Below are 22,090 nucleotides of genomic sequence, written 5' to 3' on the forward strand. Positions count from 1 at the left end.
GTGATGCAAAGCTGAATTGTCAGCATCATTACTCCAGTCTTCAGTGTCACATGATTCTTCAGAAATCATTCTAATATGCTGATTTGCTGCTCAAGAAGCATTTCTTATTATTATCAATATTGAAAGCAGTTGTGCTGCTTAATATTTTTGTGAAAACCCTGATATATTCCTAGATTCTTTGATGAATCTGAAATAGATTGTAATTGTAATTACAATTATAAATGTGTTTACTTACATTTTTGATGAATTTAATGAATTCTTGCTGAATAAAAATGAATAAAGCTGATTCCAAACTTTTGAATGGTAGTTTATATATATATATATAACATAGATAACCCTTTACCTTCAGAACTGCCTGATTTCTTCATGGCATAGATTCAACAAGGAGCTGGAAACATTCCTCAGAGATTTTGGTTCATATTGTCAGCATCACACAGTTTCTGCAGATTTATCAGCTGTACATCCATGATGCGAATCTTCCGGTCCACCACATCCAAAAGCTGCTCTACTGGGTTGAGATCTGGTGACTGGAGGCCATCTAAGTTTAGCAAACTCATTGTCATGCTCAAGAAACCAGTTTGAGGTGATTTGAGCTTTGTGACATGGTGCATTATCCTGCTGGAAGTGTCCATCAGAAGATGGTTCACTGCAGTCATAAAGGGATGGACAGGGTCAGCATCAATACTCAGGTAGACTGTGGCGTTTAAACGATACTCAGTTGGTACTAAGTGTGCTAAGAAAATATCCCACACACCATTACACCACCAGCAGCCTGAACCATTGATACAAAGCAGAATGGATCCATGCTTTTATGTTGTTTAAATTCTGACCCGACCGTCTGAATGTTGCAGCAGAAATCCAGACTCATCAGACCAGGCAACTTTTTTCCAATCTTCTATTGTCCAGTTTCTGTGAGACCATGCGAATTATAAAGCCTCGTACTCTTGTTCTTAGCTGACAGGAGTGGCACTGGTGTGTGTTCTGCTGATGTAGCCCTTCTGCTTCAAGGCTTGGTTTTAACATGTGGTTATTTGAGTTACTGTTGCCTTTCTATCAGCTGAATCAGTCTGGCCATTCTCCTCTGACCTCTGGCATCAACAAGGCACTTTCACTCACAGAACTGCCGCTCACTGGATATTTTCTCTTTTCCGGATCATGTAAACCTTAAAGATGGTTGTGCATTAAAATCTCAGTAGATCAGCTGTTTCTGAAATTCTCATCTAGCCCCTCTTGCACCAACAACCATGCCACGTTCAAAGTCACTTAAATCACCTTTCTTCTCTATTCTGATGCTCAGTTTGAACTTTATCAGATCCTCTTAATTGTTGTCTGATTAGATACTTTTCTGTTGTTGAACAGGTGTACCCAATAAAGTGGCTGGTGAGTGTAGTTAAACATTTTTGTTAATATAGTTATAGTACTACTACTATAACTATAAATCATGCACTGTTCCTCCGTTGGCCAGAGGAGAACTGGCCCTCCGACTGAGTCTGGTTTCTCCCAAGGTTTTTTTCTCCATTCTGTCACCTGATGGAGTTTTGGTTCCTTGCCACTGTTGCCTTGGCTTTTGGCTTGCTTAGTTGGGGACATTTAATATTCAATAATATTATTGATCAGCCTTGCTTAAGGTGGACGTTGACTCAATTTTCTTTTAGAAACAAACTCTGTTATATAATTTTCATGTTATCACTGTGAAGCTGCTTTGATACAATCTGTATTGTAAAAAGCGCTATATAAATAAAGGTGACTTGACTTGACTTGACTACTACTACTATTGATAAAAAAAATAATAATTGGAAATGATAGGCACAGTAATGTTTTACAAATGTAATCATTTGTTACCATATAGAAGCGCATATTTAAAAAATCTAACACACATTAAACACATTTAATCTCATTTTGAGCAGTATATTTTATGCTTGAAATAAGAAAATAAAAGGTTTAAAAAAAAATGAGTCTTTTCTCCAGATGTTTTCATTGCAGTGAGCTTCAGGGCTGTGTTTATACAGTACATGCTGTATGCGTTGTGTGCGTGTTTCTACCACTGGAGGGCATCATTGTATTATGCTCTCTGAAAAACAGCACAGTTTGATATTGGTGTTAGGTAACCTCACACTTTAAATGAACGGAATGATCTTTCTCGCAGTGTTTGTCCTCTGCCTCCGCAGCTGGAGATGATTGTTCCTCTCACCTGAAAAAGATTTGATTGAAGGAAGTGTTTCTGCTGCAGATGTTCTATTCTCAGTCAACTTTAAGATGTCACCAGTGTGTGAAGTTAGAAGAGCTTGATAACTGATGCTAAATCACTTGAAGGACTGGAGCTTATAAAAGTACATCTTGCACATAATATAGGCTTACACATACAGTTGTGTCCGAATTATTGGCACCCTTGGTTAATATGATCAAAGAAGGTTGTGAAAATAAATCTGCATTGTTTATCCTTTTGATCTTTAATAAAACATTTTTTTAAACAAAAATCTAACATTTCGTTGGAGTAAAATGAATGAATGTGGTGGAGGGAAATCAAATTATGAAATATTTTTTTATGTTGGCCACAATTATTAGTACACATAAAAAATGTGTCTCTCAGATATCTCTGAAGTATATTATTTTTAGTATTTATTTTTATTTTTAGCACACCAGGGTGACTAGGAACATGATACTCTTGTTTTACTGGAGTATGAATATGAGGAAACACAAAGGCCAAATTCCCTTAATCATCCATCACAATGAGTTAAACCAAAGAATATTCTGTTGTACAGCAAAAGATTGTTGAGCTTCACAAAATAAAAAGTGGCTGTAAGAAAATAGCTAAAGCATTGAAAATCCCCTTTTGCATCATCAGGGCAATAACTACGAAGTTCCAATCAACTAAAGATGTTACGACTCTTAATGCACTACGAGGAGGAACGATTGAGTGTCCAAAGACTCTCCAAGGATCACAGATGGAGAATTGCAGAAATTAGTTAAGTATCTGGGTCAGAAAACCTAAAAAATAAATAAATAAATAATCCAAACAGCACCAAAATAACCACATGTTGAACAGACATGACTGGAACTTCAAAAGGGACCGGATTCTATGTTCAGATTGAACTGAAAAAAAAAGAGAGAGCTTTTTGGGAGCAAACCCACCAGATGGTTTTGGTGCAGATGGGGATAAAAAGTACCCCATGTGTACGAATAAATATACTGCAGGATCTTTAATGTTGTGGGCATATTTTTCTGCTGGAGGTCCTGGACATCTTGTTGAGATACTGTACATGGTATCATGGATTCTATCAAATACCAACAGATCAAGCTAAATCAAAATCAAAACCTGACCACTTCTGCTATAAATCTTATAATGAGCCTTGGCTGGTTCTGCCATGTCTATTCCAGTCCCCTGATCTGAATCCTAGAAAACTGAAGAAGAGAGCGTATCAACGTGAAATTAGGATCTGGAGAGATTCTGTATGGAGGAATGGTCTCTGATCTCCAAACTCATCAGGCATTATAGGACTCAAAAGCTGTTATCTTGGCAAAAGGAGGTTGAAAAAAGTATGAAATGAAAGGGTGCCATTAGTCTTGGCCAATGTGTATCAGAGTAATTTTTTTATTTCATAATGAGATTTTCCCCACATGTTTTACCTGAATGAAACATTCGATATTTATAAATGTTTTTAAAAAAAAATCTTGAATGAATTTCACAGGCTTCTTTGCTCATATTTATCAAGGATCAAAGACAAAACTGGAAACTCTGGCAAACTTAAAAATGTCTGTGTTGACCAACAGAGGGCAGCAAAGCTTTTTCAGTCTGTTAGTATGTTGTGTAAATGTTAGAATAGAAACAAATGAGAACTATTCTGGCATGTTCTTCTGCAGGTGAATTATAATACACATACTACTTTGCACAAGCCTCATAGGGCTTTTTTAAAAAGTAAACTTACATTTTTTAGTGTTTGTTTACAGGCTTTTCTCTATCTGTTCAAATTGCCCTGGTATCTTGTTAAAAAAAGTGATAAAATGTAATGCAGTTTGTTGTCATTGAATCTCTTTACCAATTCTGTGGTACCCTCTCATTGGATATTTCTTTCCTCCATTGACTCTGTATTTGCTTTGAGTAGCATTAATGCGGCCGCCCTGGAGTGCCTGGATTTTCTCAAACGTGGATTCCCGCTGTGATAGTGTTCAGACACAGCGCTAACCGCCGATTGCACTGTTGAAAGTGAGATGAAGCTGGATTGCTTTGTTTAAAGACGGGCTTAGAAATGCTTTTACGATGCTGGTAGCTTGTTGAGGACACGGCACGGGCTCCTTCAGGGTTCAGCAGAGGTGCCACACAAGGACTATACGGGGGATTCCAGCTGTCACGAGAGTGTGGTGTATAATTTAGAAATCGCACCTCTCTTCATCTTGATTTCTTTTTCTTTATCGCTCTCCATCTCCGTCTGCCACTATATACCCCCCTTGTTCTCATCTCTGCTGTGTCTTTATTCAGATTCTGATTCATTTAAAATGAATAGTTCACCTAAAAATGAGAATTCTGTCATCATTTACTCACTCTCATGTCATTTCACATGGGACATTGTTTCTTCTGTGATCCAAGCTGGAATGGTGCATCCAATGAAAGTGAATGGTGACCAGTGATGTCGAGCAAGATTATCAGTGAATAAAGACTTGTATAGTATGTCGGTCTGTTCCTCACATATCATAAGGATTCAGAAGACTTAAATATAATATAGTACATGAGTCATATGGGCTACTTTTATGATGCTTTATGGAGCTCTGGTCACCATCCAGTCTCAGTTTATGAAAGAAAGCATGATCGTTTAAACCTTTTCTTTTGTGTTCCATGTGATTAACCTCACACCTCACTGCTCTCCAGAGAAAAAAAAAAGTAATTTTATTAAGCAGGGTTCCTGTAGGCAGAGCAAAGCAGCGCAAGGGAATCAATCATCTATCTTTTGTTTTGTATCCTAATTCAAATATATATAAAGCAAAGTTCTCCCAAATACTTTTTTACATTTATCCGCACTGTAATTTTAGAGGGTTGTGACTCTTTTTAGAATAGAATCTGTCGGCTGCTGTGACGTTCCCTCGATATACAGGGGAGAAATCACTTTTTCTGGCTTGAGGGATTTCTGTCTTATCTTTTAAAAGACATACACCATAGCGAAAGTGGAAAGTCACATCTCAGCTGTTTCCCAAGACCTTTCACTAGTATGTACCAATTTCATGTTCAGCATGTCAGCATTTATATATCTACAGTTTATAAAGATCAGGTGTATAATACTGCTCATCTTGCTATTTTATTGACCTCCCATTGTTGGACAAAACTCTCTTTCACTGGTCTTCATCGAATTCACTTTTGAATAGAGTTTATGGATTATAGAATTTTTTTTTAAATTGCTATAGAGCAGCTGTTTGACCAAATCGCCATAATTTGCATAAAAACATTATTTCCAACATACAGTGCCTAAAATTTCTCAGACAAATTCATATTGTACAAAATTAGTTTACTTTTATGTATTTGCTCCAGACGAGTGTGGTGTGTTTTCAAAAGCACTAAATAAATAATTAGTGCAATTTTTATTCTATACGAACCTACTTTTTTCCCCCAGGTGCCTCTGACCTCATAGAGATATTTATTCACTTTGAGCATATCTTGGACATTTAAACATGATTTTTTTTTTTACTGAAGAAGAGAGATTGCATACAACTGACAAACACACATGATTTGAAGGCAGTGCTGGAGGCAACACTCAGACACTAAGCAAAGTAAGAAAAGATAAATGCCTTAAAGAGTGTAATTCCGTTCAAATGTATTATCTTGAGCCAGTTAGCATGCTGGTAACTCACATTCAGGATTCTAATTATGTCCTTGTTTTACCCACAATCCTCCCCTGCGGGCTTCCTAGTTGTAAATGCTGCTTATCATCCATATTAGTGTGTAAATGGAATGTATGTTTTCAATTGCCCACAAAAGCAGTCATTCAAACAGCTTTATAATCTGTTTTTTAGAAGTCATTGCCACATGTATTCACTCAAAAGTGTCTGTTTTCATGTAACATCAGAAACATGTACAAATGGTAAAAAGAATTTATATAAACCATGATGTTTTTACTTCTTATTATTCCTGGCTTTAAACAAATATCCAAGGTTCAATTCAATTTCAGCTCTGTCAGCTGCATCTTTCCGCGATGTTTGCAATCATTTCAATGTCAATGTCATAAAAACTAAAGAAAATGTGTGTCCAGGAATGTACTTAAAAATGGGATGTTCCAAATTACCATAAAAAATTAGATTTTCATTCAGAATTTCAATGTACAGTCTGTTAGAAGTTTTGGTAACACTTTAGTTTAGGGTCCAATTCTTACTATTAGTTGCTTATAGCATGCATAGGATATTGGCTGTTTATTACTAGTACTTATACAGCATATTAATGCCTTATTCAGCATGACCATATTCTACATCCCTTAATCCTATGATACCTAAAATTAACAACTACCATACTAACTATAAATAAGCAAGATTTATACTAACTATAAATAAATGAGATTTGGACCCTAAACTGAAGAGTGACTGAAATTCTGAAGTTGGAAAAGAAGCTGTCAATAGAGCTTACTTTATACCGTTCAAAGTTTGTAATGTTGTTGAAAAAAGTCTCTTATATTCACAGAGACTGTATTTATTTGATCAAAAAAACTTAAAGTAAAATATTCTGAAATATGATTACAATGTAAAATAGCTGTTTTCTTTTTGAATATATTTTAAACAGTAATTTATTCCTGTGATGCAAATCAGAATTTTCAGCATCATTACTCCAGTCTTAAGTGTCACATGATCCTTCAGAAATCATTGTAATGTTCTGATTTGCTGCATTTCTTATTATTATCAATGTTAAAACTGTTGTGCTGCTTAATATTTTGTGGAAACTGTGATGCATTTTTTTAATCAGGATACTTTGAGTAAAATGTTCAAAAGAACAGCGTTTACTTGAATTTTTAAAATCTTTTGTAAGATTATAAATGTTTTACTGTCGCTTTTGATCAATTGAATGCATCCTTGCTGTATAAAATTGATCTTAATAACCCAAAACCTTTGAATGATATGGTAAAGTGTAACACATAAAATGCTTTTTATATGCATGTAAAACAAAGAAGTACATAGTAAAAGTACAGTTCCTCTTGGTTAAAAGCATGTTTGGTTGGAGAGACTTAGTCATTTCAAAAAATATTTCAAATGTCTTTTTGATTTGACACTTGTGTCATTTTACTGTCTGTCTGAATTCTGTCGACTCTGGAGGGCTGAGAGCCTTTATATTTAGCCTGGTCTTGACACAAATATCACTGCTAAGTCATATACATAGTCATCATGTAATGTAGTCAAAGTCATATTGCTTTATTATTAGAGCAGAACCTAATTAAAATTTCATTGGAAAATGATAATGTATGGGCAAACCACGGGAGGGACGAGTCGTCTTGACACCTCTCATGAGTTGTTTTGTGACATTAATGTTACTATCTTTGACTTGTGATAATGGCATTGCTAATTTGAGATGCTAATAGAAGTATCCATGTGTCCCTTTGTAGCAGTTGCATAAGGCACTGTTGCTAGGCAATGGTTGTGACTGCAAATGTATTGTTTCAGAAATGTTGACATGTTCTTATTAGGATTTACTGGATGGATTATTATCGGTTGACTTTCCTTCTTTGTGTTCTATAGATTTCTTATCACTTTAAGCAATGATTTAGACCTGGTGGCTGATGAAACAGTCCAAAAAAAAATCCTATAGATTTGCATATCTTTGTAAACGACCATGCAGAATACCCTAGCAACTGCATAGCAATACAGTATATTATCAACCACTCAAAACACCTTAGCAACCTCATAGCAATATCTTGTCAAACTCCCAGAACACTCCAGCTTTGTGGCATCAAGTTCTGCACATGAGAGGAGTTGATTTGTAACTCAAAAATGCAATGAAGTTAATCAGGAAGAACGTTTTTAACACTAACTGCGAGGCAATGCATGTCTTCAAGTGATATTAATTATGTAGATTAAATCTTTATGTATTTCTGCTTGCTTTAATAAGACATTCATCATCTCGGGAGAACAAACACTGAGGAATTATTGATAGCTCTTGCTACAATCTACTGCACAACAGACAGATTCATTCACACCTTTCTGTAGCAAGACGAGGTGAATCTTGAGGTTGAAAATTGATGAGAGACAAAACTACCATGGGGTGGTGAGATGAGGATGTTTAGAAAATACATATAACAGCTTTTTTTGGAGAACAAACAGTTATTTGTACTCATTTCAGGGTGTTACTACCCTTACGGAAAAGTTGTTGGAGTATAGTTCTTTTGGTCTACCACTCGCTGCTCGCATCAACTTCAAGTCATTGACGCTTGCTTACAGATCGACCACAGGCTCAGCTCCCTCCTACTTTCACTCGCTCCTACGAGTCTACATCCCTACCAGAAGCCTACGATCGAGACAACTGAAAACTCATCTCCTCCGTGACCACTTAACATAAAAACAATCTTCCCTTTTCCTTTAAATCCTCCATTGTCTGGCTTATGCAACTCTGAGCAATGCCTGAACTTTGTATTTTGAGCACTTCTTGCGTTGTTTTTGCCTCTTCACATTGACTTGACTTGTCTTTAGTCCTCAGTTGTAAGTCACTTTGTATAAAAGCGTCTGCTAAATGACTAAATGTAAATGTGGTCACACTTTAGTTTAGGGTCCAATTCTCACTATTAACTACGGCTTTTGCCTCAATAGACTCCTAATTACTGCTTATTAATAATTAGTAAGGTAGCTGTTAAGTTTAGGTATTATAGGATTAAGTGATGTAGAATATGGTCATGCAAAATAAGGCATTATTATGTGCTTTATAAATACTAATAAACAGCCAATATCCTAGAAATATGCATGCTAATAGTTAATAGTGAGAATTGGACCCTAAACTAAAGTGTTACCCTTATTTTAAACTTAAAAATGAGAAAGTATTCTTTCAGTCTACTTTTTATGTACTTCTCAGATGTATATATTTTTTGTGTACGACTTAGAAATATATTTCAAATTGCACTTAAAGGGATAGTTCATCCAAAAATGAAAATTCTGTCAGTATTTACTGACCCTCATTTTGTTCCAACCCCGTAAGACCTTCGTTCATCTTCGGAACACGAATTAAGATATTTTTTTTTAAATCTGAGAGCTGGATGACTCCTCCATACTCCTCCATAGGCTTCTTCAGGGATAGAAACTTGCCAGCCCCGAAAAGTTATTAAAGATATCGTTAAAATAGTCCAAGTGACTTCAGTGGCTCAATCTTACGTTTATCAAGCGACGAGAATACTTTTTGTGTGTGAAAAACAAAAAAAAATAACGTCTTTATTTCATCTATTCATTTCCTTCTCTATGGGCCTCGAGTCAGTTCACTAGTGTAATAGCGTAAGCTTCTAAGCTAAACTAGTATCTAGTTAGTACTTTTGAAACATGGTGTACAAATGATGACCCTAGTGTAATTGGTTTAAAAAGCATGGACACAGTTATTCCATATTGTAAATGATTTTTTAGGAGTTTCCCTTTCAGACGCATTATTTACCACCACAAAAAAGCATGTTTTAACCCATTTTGCTCTTGGCATGGCACTGAATTTGCGCATAGTAAGTATAGTAGATCGTTTTTTTTTTTTTTAGATTGCGGCTGCATGCTAATTTGCCCTGTTTAGTAAATCTGGCCCAAAGTCTTCAACTTCATTCTAAGTGCATATATTGTCATTTCTGGTCAATGTCACACTTTTAAAATGAACTACACATTTAGGGTAATTGTTTAGGATTGTTTGTCACTCCTTAGAAATCACACTGACGAAGGAGAAGGATGTTGTTTAATGATCCTTCGAGGCTATGCAAAGTACTTGCCAGCTGAGTAGCTGGTCATTGATTTCTCAATCGCGCACGCAACTAGACATGGCAAACTTCACACATCTCCCAGCGGGTCAAGTGGTGTCCATGCCTGAAACTTTGAAACTTCGAGTAGCTTGTTTGTCATCTCGTTGCTGTAATTAAAAATGCTCATTTGAGCATCTTCCAGGCCATGGGGTGGACTGTGAGAAGTGTCCTTCAGCTGTGCTGGACCCCTCCTTAGGAGTAGCAAACACTTATCTCCCATCATGCTCAAAGAGTGGGAGTGTGTCCCCTAGAGCGAGCGTGTCTTGTAGGGGGGTTTTGAAGAGCCCTTGGAATCATTTGTGCACAGTGAACTGTGACCGCTGAGCCGCGGTCCAGGTAGAAACCACAAGAGGGAAGCTCCTGTAATGATGTTTGTGTGTGGAGTTGCCGGATTGTGGGTTCAAAGCAATTACTGATTAACAATCTTTGACAGAAACTGACCATTTTTGACTTTTTTTCCTCTGAAAGTTTTATTTGTAAGCCATAACTTAGTGAAGCTATAATGTTTTGCAATGTGGCCTAAAGATTACTACATTTACCCTGACATGTGATGCCCATGTGAGCGGCATGCATTCAAATCCGGCTTGTGATATTTTCGGACCTTATTCTTTATTAATAAAATGTAGGCAAAAAATCCACACTTCAAGAAAAACATTATATTTACAGTTTTAAGTAAATAAAATTGAAGTCTAAAGGTGTAGTCAAAAAATGTGTTTGTTGTTCAGGGAATTTTCATGGATAAAATAGTCATTTCTATAGGAATCTATGCGATCTGGAATTTCGTGTGAGGGCGAAAGATTTCTCACACAGATTTTGCAATTCTAAATTACATATATTTCAGGAAAAAATCTGGTAACACTTTACTTAATGCCTTTATGTATAATGCATTATAAAGGTATTTATAATGTACGTTATAATGCATTATATATTTTCATAAATAATTGTAATCAAAGTTTAAATAATCAAATCAAATTGATCATTTAAAATATAATTATACTTTCTTAAGGTGTGTTATATGATGTATCAAAACTGTGATTACAATTATTCATGAGACCATCCAATGCATTTTAAGGTGCATTACATGCCATAATTTATGCATTAAACTACTTTTAGAATACATAAAGGCTTTAAGTAAAGTGTTACCGAATTTATTTCTTTCCACTATTTGACCTTAATTACAGATTAGACTTTTGTGAATACTTTGAATAAAAGACTAATCTGCCTATATTTGTGGAGCCCAATGAAATTGCAGCAAAGTTAACATGCATTTCGGGAACACATCATTTAATAAGGTGCAGAATTAAAACAATTTACTTGAATGAAAAATTGAACCACTTTTACAATTAACCTGTTAGGTGAGTTTGAAAAAGAATTGATGTTCTGTAGCACATTTCATCGTATGGGTTTCCATCCATCTTCCTGTCGTTCAGCTATTCTAAATAAAGGCACCATCAATCAAATCACAGCAGCCTAGCTGCTCTCCCAGAGTCGGAAACATTTTCTTCAGCTCACTTACTTTTCAGTCCCCTGAAAATACATATGCTCAGAAAATGGGTTAACCCGAAAAGAACCCCACAGACTCTAGAGTTTAGATTTCTTTAATGTTTTCTGTTTGTTCGCTGTAAAGCAGAGTTTAACGTCAATGCACTGAAATTTACGTCAACACCAAATTATTTTTGAGGGAAGGAAAGAGAAAAAAGGGAAAGCTAGAGAGATTGTGAAAAACAGGACATGATGGATGATGGTCATCCTCTGGAACAAAAGGTGGATCACTAATAGATAAAGTTCACTGTGAGCTTTGTGTTTGTGTCATCTTTTGTTCTTCTATATTAATGGTGTTGGCGATTCTATTATGAATGGAATGTGCTCTAAGATTCAAAGAGGGTTAAATATAAGATTAATTTGCTCTTAACTTAATAATTAATGATAGTCCATAGACAAATATACCTGAATCTAATAAATGATACTCTCAGATGGGACCATTTATTCATTGCTTTAGGATTGTTTTTAGATAGGGACCATAGAGAAATGAATATGTATTGAATTGCATTTAAATATGTATTAATGAATATGCATTCTTTTTTTTTTTAAAGAACAACTTGAGGAGGACCAATTACACAGTAATGGAGGTGAGGCACCGTCCGTTTCTCTTTCTCAAATGTGTCTGTTGTCATCATAGTAGTGTTTGCGTATCAGTTAACTTCAGTACTCATTACATTCAGACATTTCAGAATCACTTTGCTCTCAATCACACGTATCCTTTCATCTTTCTGTCTGTTTGTCATGATAGATGCAGTCTGAGTGTCTTCACTGTTGACATCCTTCATCTGGCACTTGGTATCAAACTCCCTTCTCTTCTCTTCTCTTCTCTTCTCTTCTCTTCTCTTCTCTTCTCTTCTCTTCTCTTCTCTTCTCTTCTCTTCTCTTCTCTTCTCTTCTCTTCTCTTCTCTTCTCTTCTCTTCTCTTCTTGCCTCACTTATTATCTCATCTAATCTTTCTGTTTGACTGATTAAGGATTACGGAATCTTTTTTAAGTCTTTTTCTTTAAATTGATTAATTTTCAAATTATTCCAAGTTACTTTGCTAAATTTATATTTTTTATCAAGTACAAACTGATTCACTTTCAAATTAATTCAAATTATTTTGAGTACATATTATGTAAAATATATATTTTGCAGATTTTTTTAAATCAAGTTCAGTTTATTGGTTGAAACGGATTGATTTTCAAATTAATTATTTTAGTAAATATAATGTAAAATAAATATTAATTTTAATGATTTGTTTTTATCAAGTATATTTTATTCTAAATTATTTTTTAAATTGTCAAATTATATTTGTAAATATGATGTAAAAATAAATATTCACTTTACATATACATTTTTTGTCAATTTAGTTCAATTTATTTGTTCAAAATGATTCATTTTCAAATTAATTATTACATATTATTTTCATGAATATGTAAATTAAATATAAAGTTAAGTTTATTTGTTCAGATTTTTCTGTGTCAAATTATTTTTGTAAATAAATAAATATTTATTTTACAGATTTGTTAAATTAAGTTTAATTTATGTTCAAATTTATTAATTTTTTTAAATGAATTATTTCAAATTATTTGATTAAATATTCTGTAAAATAAATTTTCATTTGTGTTGATTCACTTTGTTCTCTAAGATATCGGCTTTAGGCATAGAAAAACAACCACTGTACTTGTCTAATTTTGTCTCATCTCATCGTCATTTTTTCTTCTCTTGACATCTCATGTAACCTCAACTCACCTTGTCCATTCTCTTCTTCTTATTTCATCACCTGTTTACTTCTCATCCCTTCTTTTCTTATTACTTCTCATCTTATCTCATTTCTTCTTCTCCAGTGTTTCTTCTCTAACTTTACCTGTACCTCTTTCTTCTGGCCAGTACATACCTTCACCTCTCACACTGTGTGTCCACAGGATCCAAGCAGGACTGGTCCATTCAGTGGCCCACGTCTGAGTCGGGTAAAGAGAACACCCCGGTAGGGCCGTCGGACCCCAGTCAGTGGGTCCGTCTCCAGCTCTCCCAGAGCCCCAAATTGCACTCGCGCTATAGCCAGCACTTGTGCCAGAGCCCCCAGGCCCTGGCACCCCCCTTTTACTCCCCTCACCTGCATTCAGACCGGCTGACCGTAGACTCTCACTCCGGCCTCTTTCCCTCACCTCTGGATACGGGACATCACTCTCTCCCTCCTTCCCCCAGACAGAGGCACTTTGCCCACACCCCTCCGCGGACTCCCTTAGTAGTGAACACCATGACCCCTCCAGGGACGCCGCAGATCAGGCGCAGGAATAAACTGAAGGCCCCCGGAACCCCCCCGCCCGCCAGCCGGAAGCTCATCCACCTTCTGCCGGGGTTCACGGCTCTACACCGCAGCAAATCCCACGAGTTCCAGCTGGGGAACAGAATAGATGACGCACAGACACCCAAGTGAGTCACACTACATTATACAGGATTCAGCGTAATGCATTGTGCAGTGCATTTTAAATGTTGATTTGTCTCTAGCTCAGCAAAATCAAGCGAGCTGCATACGTAGACAGCATTTTAAGGCATCGTAAACATGTTTTTGATGCAAAAGCCAAAAGTTAGGAAGCAAAATTAGGCTTCCTTCTAAAATGCATCGCTCATTGCTCATGTAATCCCTCACAGTTACAATCCCAGAATGCACTGATTAATTAATTAATCAGCATATTAAGTTTCTTAAAGTTTAGTACTTAAGATAAACTAATAGAAAATAAGAAATTATATCTAGGAAACTAGATTAAATAAATTAACTCAAAAAAAGAAACAAAAAAATAAATGAAAACTAATTCAAAATATTAATACAAATGTAATAGTATATCAATGATACTAATATAACACGGATTCAAACTGTATTACTTATTAGAGTATCATGTAAATAGTCCAGGAACATGTTAATGGCAAACTATTTTGGAATAATCTGAAAGCAACAGTCCCTAGACTCTCCTAGACGCTGTTTTTGTGTGCATGAATAATCATTTTAGAGCATAACGTACGAGGTTTCATGATGCTCGAATGCCTTGTGTAGTCTTGCGAGAAAGAAAGAAATAGAAGAATAGAGAGACATTACTTCCTAGCTTAGATCAGTAAACTGGATTAAATGGCATTAGATCAGTGATTACCAGTCCCCCTGCTCTGATGTGATCCAGACCCTTTCCATGCCCCTTTAATAAGGGCCTGGACGCTGACAATGCCAGCAAATAGGGAAATCCAATCAGGACAAAGCTATTCCGATATCTCCACTAGACCTGATTTGGGACTTGTATTGTTCATTTGAGACTTTGCTGATTTCATGCAGAGGATAGTTTGTGAACAGGCACTGATATGTTTGCGCAAGGAGGTCATCGTGTTGTATAATTAACCCTTGTCCAATGAAACAATACATTTAGGCGTGAACATGCATGACATACCAAAAAGTCCAAGCATATATTATTGTCAAAGCCTATTGTTGGATTTTAATTTATGACCAGCACTGGAATTTGTTTGTAAATAAGAGTTAGTCAGCTCATCAGTTGTGAATCCAGATCTACTACATTTTAGCCTCAGGCTCAGGTCAACGGTGAGACCATTTTCTTGATTTAGTTTTCCAGCATTCTTGGTCTTATGTATAAACTAAAAATGTTTTGGTTAGTGATATATTGTGCAAAAAGCATCATAAGCATCACTAATACATGTACATCGGTTGCCCCAGTTAGGATGTAGATGTTGGACGTTTGTGTGGAAAATGGTGGATGCAAAATTACTTTTGCTGTGTGAACAGTTAAAAGTTTGTAAAATGTATTTATATAGCACTTTACAAAAATGCAATGTACAAAATGCTTTACACAATATAAGAACACAATCATTAAGAATACATTCCTGAATAGCCACACACAATGTGTGAACAAGCAAAATGTAATATAAATATAAAATATCAAATAAATATTTATTAATAGCACCTCTATACAAATAAACGACATTTAAAAACAGACACACATTCAGTAGATCTAATATCCAAAGGCAAACTATTCCATAACTTTGGAGCACTTACTGGAAATCTCCTTTTGCTTTATATTTGGTTCTTGGAACAGCCGGCAATTTGTTTAAAGAAGATCTAAGACATCTCACTGTTTCGTATGGTCAAAAGCTCAGGCACCAAACCATTTAATCACCAATAACATCTTAAAATCAATCCTAAAATGAACAGGTAACCAATGTAAAGAAGCTAAATCAGGTGTAATGTGATTAAATAACTTTGTCTGTGTCAATAGTCTGGCGGCAGCATTCTGTACTAATTGTAAACGCGATAAAGTACGATGATTTAAAGAAGAAAACAAGGCATTACATTAATCAAGACTGAGGATGAAATAAAAGTATGAATAAGCTTCTGTATATCATTACAGTAAAACACAAAAACCGCCTTGCCTTTCTTAACTGATAAAAACAAGACTGAACCAACTTCTTAACATGATATTCAGAGGTAAGATTGGTGTCAAAATAAACACCCAATTTGTCTTTAAAGCAGGGCGGATTCTGATTGGTTGTCAATGTTTTTATCGCTCATCAGCTGGAAAAAATCATTCTGAAAGTGATTCCAAAGTTTCTCTGTGCAATTATTGTTATATGTGTGGTGTGGCCTCGGCTATTCTTTTATATGTAGAACGACTTTTAGAACTATATCTTTATCATTATCGGTATCGTCTTTGGTGTGAATGGGCCTAAAGTCTCTCCAAAACACCTTTCCACAATTTATGAAGGTTTTCATAATACATTTTTTGAAACGGCTACTGAGCTTGTCTGTCAAACCCACATTGTTTCACTGCTATTGTTGAGGAGTACTTTCTATATAAAGTCTTAGTGGCTCATAATGGTTTGTTTCATCACCAGTTGCAGGACATTCTAACCACAATTGTTTTATGGCCGTATTTACATATTTGCATAAGCTGATTGAGAAATCCTGTGTTTTCAATTCCTACCTTAATAAATGACGTGTGGTGCTACAGATATCTCATTAGAACAGCTGTTGTAGCTGAATCATAAAAAGAGGAAACAGTTACTAGAACAGGTAGTATATTAATAAGTTTTACACTGACTTCCTATTTCAGTCACAATGGATTTGGATTTTCTGTTGATTTGATAGGATCACGCCGAATGAAAGATGCTTAGCTTGCGTGCAGCATGTATGCAGATTGATTATGAATGTATCTTGGTGAGGCACTGTCACGGTCCGATATTGGCAGTTTTAATGATAAATTGGAGAAAACCTGAACTGTCAATTAAGAAGACATGAAAATTATTGAAGACATGGCTGTTAATAGGAGAATTGAAGTCACATTTAAATCAAAATGTATTTTCTTTAAGCATGTTGCTGGTCTTGTGACTGAATACATTTTGTGAATAATTCTTCAATTACGCTATTTTTTGTTATTTACACTACTGTTCAAAGTTTTGGGTCTGGAAGATTTTTTAATGAGTTTGATAGAAGTCTCTTTCGCTCACCAAGGCTGCATTTATATGGTCAAAATACAGTAAAAAGAGCAATATTGTGAAATATTATTACAATTTTTTTAAATTTAATTTTAATTTTAGTGTCACATGATCCCCCACAAATCATATGCTTATTTGCTGCTCAAGAAATATTTCTTATTATTATCGGTGTTGAAAACAGCTGCTTCATATTTTTGTAGAAACCATGATACATATTTTGGGATTCTTTGATAAATAAAAAGGCAAAAAAACATTTATTTGAAATAGAAATGTCTTCACTGTGACTTTTTATTTGCATTTTAATGCATCCTTGCAGAATAAAAGTGTATATATATCCCATAACCTGAGACCCAGACACCACCTAATGAGATCCAGACAAAGGCCACGTTTATGTGGTCTCGAAAGGTCTCAAGACTAATACTGTCATATCACAACTCCAAATCTGCTTGTGTTAATTAAAAACCCCAAGATAAAACCCAAGAATCATCTACTAATCTTTTATTGAAGAGCTCAGGAACAGGTTGTTTGGAGTCTGAAATTGTGTTTCTCTTCAGGAATGGGATCTTTTTGACGCTCTGGAGAAATGTTGGTCGTCTCGAGGTAGTAGGCATGCACCTGAGCTCACCATGTTTCTTCCTCATAATTACAAACCTTTTGACAGCTCACATTAACCTATGACCCTCACACACTGAGACACTCACAGTCAAACGCATGCGCACTTTCAGAATTCCTAATGAGGGATTTTTAATGAGACCGGACAGAGGAATTCTCTCACCATTCAAATGTGCATCTAGCGTATGAGAAGAATCTGTATTATGGAGACTGTGAGAATGTGTCTTTCCCTTAGTCGTCTCATAAAGAGCTAACATGAATGTTATTTTCTCTCTGCTCATCATTCATGGTGTCATTTGCACTGTGCAGCATTCTTTCTACTTGCCGGCTCCTGTATTGTATCGGGTGTGTGTGTGTGTGTGTGTGTGTGTGTGTGTGTGTGTGTGTGTGTGTGTGTGTGTGTGTGTGTGTGTGTGAGGAGATATTTTTGAAAGCCGTTAGAAGCGTGAAATGCTTGGCAGCTGTTCTATTATATCTGGCAGGTTTGAAGGCGAAAAACGGCTGGAACGGAGAAGCAGGAGATGATGAAATTAGTGTTGTTTGATTTGCATGTCATCTGATTCCGCCTTTGTGATTGGATTGAAACTGATAGGATTTTTTAGATTCATTTGGCATTGTAATCTGTTTTATCTGTGTCCATTTTTATGTATTATACATATTCTATGTCAGTGTTTGTGGTAGACAGATATATCGGTCAGTCTGATTCATCAACCAATGTTTGACAATATCGGCATTGGCTAATATCCATCCCCACTTGGCTGAATAAGAGAAGTGTGTCAGTTTCAATGTTTTTCGAGGACCCTTTCAATAGATATTAGAGCGTTTTTTTTTAATGGTTGTGGGGCGAATTATGACGAAATAAGAATTGGTTTAATCTCTGCAATTGTTTTACATGCATGTTCATATTTATACACACACAAATATAAGCAGCACAACTGTTTTCAACATTGATAGTAATAAGAAATGTTTCTTGAGCAGAAAATCTGCATATTTTAAGGATCATGTGAAACTGAAGACTGGAGTGATGCTGACAAAATCAGCTTAATCACAGGAATAAATTACATTTTTAAATATGATAAAATAAAAACAGTTATTTGAAATTGTAATAATATTTCTCAATTTTGATAAATTCAGCCTTTATGGCCATAAGAAATTTCTTTCTAAAATATAAAAAAATCTTACCAACCACAAAGTTTTGAACGTTTATGTATATATGTATGTCTCTATCTATATATGTATTTTTGTAGATATCAAATTTTTGTTAAATAATATATAACTATAACATATATTGAAAAAAAAATAGAATATGTTTTTTGGTGCATTTATAATTTATATGTATATTCCTGAGGTCATTTGATTCTCAGCCCATCTTTGCAACGCTCAGCAGTTGTCACTCCATTTGAACACAGTCCCGTCACCTCTTAAACTTTTTTTTAGCGTGGAGTGGATGGCTATTAATTTTGCTTATGTACCCGGGCCACCTCTCTCTCTGCCCTTTTCAAGCTGAGTGCTGCTCTCAGCTGTAGAGATAATTAGCAAGGCTTATTTGCTATGCTAATGAGCGTCAACATTCATCTGCATAAAGGCCAATGTCTCTCCAGGCCTCTGTGCTAGTCAACTACTTGATGAGCCGGAAGACAGTTTGCTTCTTTAAAACTGTAATTTCACAAGTTACCTATTACTCATGTTTCAAAGAAGTTATACAGTCAAATTTCAAATTTTAAGAGTTCATATTCAGTGGTTTGATTCCCAGGGAATGCATGAGGGTCAATGAAATGACGTGCATATTTTTGTGTCTTATGCATTATTTGGTTTTAAAATTATTTGATAAATTCACGACCTAAATCACTTTATTCTACAAAACCTATTAAGTTTGAATTAAGTTTTAGTACATTTAAATAGCACATATTATTTTATGTTTTGTTATCTTAAACCCCCAACTGTCCGAACGTATAAACAGACTAAGAAAACTATTTAAAATGGTGTCTTGATAATAAAAAATGTAAAACTAAATACTATGGCATCATTTAGGTTTGAAACCTTTCATCTTAACAATTTTTATAAATATCAGTAGTTTTAAAGCTGTTGAGATAATTGAAAAACTTTTGTATATTTTTATACAATACCCTTTTATTGTAAAATTGACCAGGTAATAACAGTAAACACGATAATGCATCATCCAGAGGAACCCAACTGAAGATTGTCCTTATGTGCGTGATGTATTAGATTTCACAATCGGTTAAAATTTGAAAAATTCTTGTAGTCTCGTAGAGCCCAGCTTTAAATTATGTAATTAAGATTATATATACAATGAAATATATACAAATGCAGCATAAAAGTATCATAAATGAGATCCATGTATTCTTGTCCGATATTCAAAATCTTTATGACAGATTTATAATTTACTGTAAGTTGTTAAGTTATTTAAAGAGGATCTGTTATGCTTTTTTACATTTTCAACTTTCTTTAGTGTTTAATGTTGCTGTTTGAACATGATAAAGGTCTGCAAAGTTACAAAGCACAAAGTCACTCCAAAGGGAGTTATTCTCTATATAAGTAAGCACTGTTTCTGAACTTCCTGAAACGCCTCGATTGTAGTGATGAGTTTTCTTCGGGAACGTACGTCACAATAACTCATTTAAATAATTCCCGCCCAAGACATTAAAAAATGGCCGTGGCCTGGTTGAGTTGTAAGCTTTTTTTAGTAGGAGGGGCTTCATGAGACAGGAACTAAACAGTGTGTTACTGACAGACTGGGAAGAGAGGTACTGCATCAATGTAAAATATGTGAAAAACATTCTAGCAGTCCCCAAAAAAAAAATCAAGACTTTGTAAAAAAGCATAATAAGGCCTCTTTAAGTTGCTCTGGAGAACTCTAGAACTTTGTCACGCAGATGACATTTACTAATCCTATTCAATATGACTGAACGCTAGACAGCGAATGCAACTTTATAAATGTATGTGAGAAAGCTTACTTTTATAAAGTTGTCTAAAAGAATATAATATATTATATATATATAAATATAATACACTCCTTTATGAAAGGTCTGTTTGTGCAGTACTTAATGAGAGTGTGTATATGCGTGGGAACGGCTTTCTTTATGGCAAATGTTAAGCACTCCTGTATCTATTCTGATGAGCTCGGGAGACTGATGGAGAAATGGAGTAAATACAGGAGAGGGGACTGGGAACAGGGTGGAATACGGAGGAGGAGGCGGCGCATGAATCACGCTGTGAAGCCTTTTCTTCAAGTAATTCCACCATGGATTATTTGAAATTGAGAAATTTCAAATAAAAAAACACAGCGAGCCGTTGTGTTTGGATTGATTAGGTCTGTTACCTCCCCTCTACTCCTTCTCCCTCCACATCTCTCTTTTAATGAGTGTTTTTTTATTGCTGAAAACTTGAGACAAGGATTAGACCTGTGTTTTTGAGCATCGTGTTTAGTTCAGGGCTATTGAGGCGTCTGGGAATCTAAAGAATATGGAATAGGTTCATGTCTCTTGGGCTTACAAAAGTCATACAAAAATGAGAGAATCAAGCATATTATGATGCAAGGGAATGCCAATACACAATTTGTATAGATGTATATAAATATTACATTTGTAACATTGTATAAACTCAAAGCCAACATTTTGCAAGCATTAAAGTAAGACCATTTTTAGTTGTGCAATCATACTGATTTTTGTATAAAGACTTTCCATATTAAATGAACAGTTTAGGGTAATATTTGAAAATCCAAAGTAATGTATTATCATGCAGATGAGTCATTGAATAAAGAATAATACTTTCCACAATGAAAAGTAATTTACATAAAATTTGTAATTGATGTGTGATGACATTTTTTCTAAAAATTTCTGGTTCGGGGAAATTAATTTTTTTTCCTAACATTGTACTTTCATCAACATTTAGACCTGACAGCAAATGTTTGTTCTTGGCAAGTGGAAGGTTAAAGTTGCTAATGAACAAAGGGATTTCCGTGTTTTTGAGTTGTCTAGTCATATTTTTAAATCGTAATTTACACTCATCATTAAACACTCATCATAGAGGAGCTCAACACCTAAGTGGACATGTTGCATCTCGGAATTTTTACTGAAATGAAAGCAAGCACTAAGTGGCCAACTTTGCTTGGAAACAGCCTTCCCTCTCTGCTGAATTCCAACAGATATTTGTAGAGCTGGTCTGAGGTCTATGGCTTGCGTTCTGTACACGTCCAAGCGAATGGACAGAGAAGCCAGGGCTGGATCTGCCTCCTCCGGGGCAACGCTTGCAGGCTCACCACCTGCTCCTATTACGGGAGAGGTAGGAACTTCTAAAGGCGTAAGCACGCTACCCATTTCTAGGGGGTGCTCGCAGAAGTGATGGTAACTATCACATGTCCCTGTGATAGCCACCTGAACCTCCGCGTTCAGATGTAAGACCGCCCGAAATCTCCAGGGGTAGAACGCGGATGCCATCGTTCCACGTCCCTGAAAAAGTGTTCAGGGGAAGTCAGGAAGGCTGTCGATGGGAACCAGGTC

General features: G+C 35.6%; 1 protein-coding gene across 5 annotated transcripts in view; it reads left to right on the forward strand.

Annotated features, from left to right (window-relative positions):
- The window catches only part of ksr2 (kinase suppressor of ras 2), a 134,152-nt gene that overhangs the window by 35,525 nt on the left and 76,537 nt on the right, over positions 1 to 22,090 (forward strand). For all 5 annotated transcript variants that reach the window (XM_077241639.1, XM_077241638.1, XM_077241640.1 and 2 more), the window contains exons 4-5: positions 12,035 to 12,070; positions 13,391 to 13,901. In XM_077241639.1, coding sequence (XP_077097754.1) covers positions 12,035 to 12,070; positions 13,391 to 13,901 — 547 coding nt within the window. The remainder of the gene's footprint in view (positions 1 to 12,034; positions 12,071 to 13,390; positions 13,902 to 22,090) is intronic.

This window comes from Siphateles boraxobius, unplaced genomic scaffold (assembly GCF_051911475.1).
Source record: "Siphateles boraxobius isolate OS27281-9 unplaced genomic scaffold, OSU_SipBor_1 24, whole genome shotgun sequence".
NCBI classification, from domain to species: Eukaryota; Metazoa; Chordata; class Actinopteri; order Cypriniformes; family Leuciscidae; genus Siphateles; species Siphateles boraxobius.